This window comes from Cervus canadensis, chromosome 1 (genome assembly GCF_019320065.1).
Source record: "Cervus canadensis isolate Bull #8, Minnesota chromosome 1, ASM1932006v1, whole genome shotgun sequence".
Lineage (NCBI taxonomy): Eukaryota > Metazoa > Chordata > Mammalia > Artiodactyla > Cervidae > Cervus > Cervus canadensis.
The window spans coordinates 51,113,360-51,117,171 of NC_057386.1; the positions used below are offsets into that span (position 1 = coordinate 51,113,360).

The following is a 3,812-nucleotide window of genomic DNA, read 5'->3' on the forward strand; positions in this document are numbered from 1 at the left end:
CAAAAAACTAAACAGACATTTCTCCAAAGAAGACATACAGACGGCTAACAAACACATGAAAAGATGCTCAACATCACTCATTATCAGAGAAATGCAAATCAAAACCACAATGAGGTACCATCTCAAACCGGTCAGAATGGCTGCTATCAAAAAGTCTACAAAACAGTAAATGCTGGAGAGGGTGTGGAGAAAAGGGAACTCTCTTACACTGTTGGTGGGAATGCAAACTAGTACAGCCACTGTGGAGAACAGTGTGGAGATTCCTTAAAAGACTGGAAAGAGAACTGCCATATGACCCAGCAATCCCACTGCTGGGCATACACACTGAGGAAACCAGAATTGAAAGAGACAGGTGTAGCCCAATGTTCATTGCAGCACTGTTTATAATAGCCAGGACATGGAAGCAACCTAGATGTCCATCAGCAGACAAATGGATGATAGCTGTGGTACATATACACAATGGAATATTACCCAGTCATTAAAAAGAATACATTTGAGTCAGTTCTAATGAGGTGGATGAAACTGGAGCCTATTATACAGAGTGAAGTAAGCCAGAAAGAAAAACACCAATACAGTATACTAATACATATATATGGAATTTAGAAAGATGGTAATGATAACCCTATATGTGAGACAGCAAAAGAGACACAGATGTATAGAACAGTCTTTGGACTCTGTGGGAGAAGTTGAGGGTGGGATGATCTGAGAGAACAGCATTAAAATATGTATATTATCATATATGAAACAGATCGCCAGTCCAGGTTTGATGCATGAGACAGGGTGCTCAGGACTGGTGCACTGGGATGACCCAGAGGGATGATGGGGTAGGGAGGGAGGTGGGAGGGAGGTTCAGATTGGGAAACACATGTAAACCCATGGCTGATTCATATCAATGTATGGCAAAAACCACTACAATATTGTAATGTAATTAGCCTCCAACTAAAATAAATAAACTTTAAAAAAAAATAAAGCTTAAGACTCAGAATTCTGGGCAGTTTCCAATGATCCAGTCTCACACCAAAATGAGGTGCTGAGAGAGAGGTCAAAGTACAGAAAACAGAACTGCTCTTCTGGGGAAATGCTGCCATTCTAACAAGAAAGTAACTGTCCACCAAGAAGGCAGAAAGGAGGGTGTGGCTTGCCAGAATGTTTCCATGACAACAAATGCTGCTGTCATTGGAGCATTCAAATCATCTAACACAAACAAAAGTAAGAATTTACCTTTTTCCTCAAAATCTGGGTAAGCTGCTTATTTTCAATAAGCATTCACTTCTATGATGACCCTTATAACACATACACAAGTTATTGAAGAGGCCAGATACAGCAGCTCTCTCTCCAAATTATCAATGGAAAACAAACCCAAAGAGAAGTGACCCACTATCACTCTCTTTTACAAAGCAGCCAGCGCCTCCCTAATCTCTTCACTGCTGCCTGCATTTCCTGGTTCCTCAGGGTGTAGATCATGGGGTTGAGCATGGGAGTCATGACTGTGTGGCTGACAGATACAGCCTTGTCCATGGAGAAGGAAGTGAAGGGCCGGGCATAGAGGTAAATGCTTGGAATGAAGACCATAGACATGACGATGATGTGGGTTGTACAGGTGGAAGCTGCCTTCCTCCTCGCCTTCCCAGAGTGGGACCTCAGCATCACCAGGATGGCTGAGTAGGAGATCAGGAGGAGGAGGAACCAGATGACATCCAGCATCCCACTGTTGGAGATCACAAGGAACTCCAGGACAGAAGTGTCAGTGCAGGCGAGTCTCAATACCTGTGGAACATCACAGTAGAAATTATCTAGGATGCTGGGGCCGCAGAAAGGCAGAGGGAGCATCAGAGCCAGTTGGGAAATGGAATGAATGAAGCCTCCCACCCAGCTGGCCACCACTAGCCCAGCACAGACCTGAGTGTTCATGATGGTGACATAGTGGAGGGGCCGGGATATAGCAACAAGGCGGTCACAGGCCATCACTGAGAGGAAGAAGACTATGGCACCTCCCAGAAAGTGGAAGAAGAAGATCTGGGCCATGCAGCCCTGGTAGGAAATGGTCTTCTTCTTAGAGAGGAAGTCCACCAGCATCTTCGGGGCAGTGACTGAGGAGAAACACAGGTCTATGATGGCCAGGTTTCTGAGCAGAAAATACATGGGTGTGTGGAGCCTGGAATCAGAGATCACTGTGACCATGATGAGGAGGTTTCCCATGACAGTGGTTGTGTAGACAAACAGGAACACCAGAAACAAGATAAGCTGGAGCTCCTGAGTCTGTGAGAGCCCCAGGAAGACAAATTCTGGCACCCACATGTGGTTCCCTGATTCCATGATGTCTTCTCCATACACGTAAAGAAAACACACCACAGACAGAGATGTATTAGTGCTCAGGGGCTCAAATTAAGTTCCAGTTCTAGATGATGGACATTTTTGTGCAGATCATAATTCCAGGCACTGATTAAATGGCCTTGCCTTTGGAGCATGTACAAATTGGTGCTGAAATATATATTCATGCTATATCAAAAAGATATCCAGAGACACATACAGACTGCTTTTTAAACATACTGTGTAGTACAGTGACGAGAAGATGCTTGGAGTCCAACAGACTTGTAGTCAAATTCCAGAGCTTCTTATTCTTAATATCTGACCTAGAGTAAGTTATTCAAGTTCTCTGTCTCAGTTTCCACAACAAAAATGTTGTCTGTATGTAATGTCTAGAGGATTAAATAAGATAACACATAGGTTCCTTAAATAGTACCTGGACTATTACATGGTAATCACTCTCCTCTGTGTAGTGTCTCACTGTAAAGATCTCTTGCCTTCTTCCAAGTCTCTAATAGTCTGTACCAATCATTTCTTGTGTAACAGCTAACATGTCAAAATGTTAATGAACTTTTTGTTTCTAGGGTTTTCCTCCCCAATTCAACCATAACATGGTACTGACATTATGTCTTGATTCACAATTTATTTGTTCTCTGCAGTGCTCATGCTTTGTGATAGTCAATACTCAAAAAGCATGTGGTGTTGACTCTGGGTGGGTGAACAGCTATAGGCAGTGTCCCCTCTCCCTGGTGTAGGTGGCCCCTTACTGGACGGGGGCCAGGACATATATGGTGTGTGTGCTGAGACACAAGAAAGTGGAGAGAAATTCTCTAATTAAAAACAGGTGGTGGATACTGTATGAAGGAGGTTGGAAGAGCTTTAATAAAAAGCCCAAGAGTTTATAAAATGTTACTGAATACAAGAGCAGAAGACACAGAAAGATACTGAAATAAGAGAAATAGAATAGACAAAGGAACAAAAAGAAGAAAATTATGATTAGGGGGGAGGAAGGAAAGGGAATGAAAAGGTGGAGGGGCAGGAGCTAGAAGGGAAGAAAGGTGAAGGAGGATAGGGAGGTGAGAGATAGAGGTGACAAATGATGGTTAAGTGGCTTTCACACTCCCCTGTTTTGCCTCACTCCCCTCCTCACTTGCCTCCTGCAATCCATTGTCCATCAGAGATCATTTTAGTCTTATCCTTGGGCTTCCATCTGCCTCCACTCTTGTCCATATACTATATCACTGTCAGAGAGACTTTTCTAAACTCATATTTGATCACCTCCCCCCGTCATTATAATATTTCAATGAGCATTGAGGGCCCGCAGCTTAAAACTCAAGCTCTTAGAAGTGACCTACCATGGTTTATGGGTTAATTCAGGGTTGAAACACATGCTTACACACATGTGACTCCCTCTCAGTGTATCACACCAAGTCCTAAAATGTAGGCTCCATCTCCCCTTCTCATCAGTATCCCTGTTACCCAGGAACTTGTTGCTGTTCAGGAAT

At 43.4% G+C, this 3,812-nt stretch overlaps 1 protein-coding gene across 1 annotated transcript; it reads right to left on the reverse strand.

Moving 5' to 3' along the window:
* Window positions 1-1,380: 1,380 nt before the first annotated feature.
* Window positions 1,381-2,316, reverse strand: LOC122450378 (olfactory receptor 4D2-like). The gene has a single exon (XM_043482731.1). The coding sequence runs from the start codon at window positions 2,314-2,316 to the stop codon at window positions 1,381-1,383; it is 936 nt and encodes a 311-aa protein (XP_043338666.1).
* Window positions 2,317-3,812: the final 1,496 nt, after the last annotated feature.

Bases quoted from the DNA above. Each gene is read 5' to 3' on its own strand.
- LOC122450378 (XM_043482731.1), bottom strand. From the start codon at position 2,316: ATGGAATCAGGGAACCACATGTGGGTGCCAGAATTTGTCTTCCTGGGG.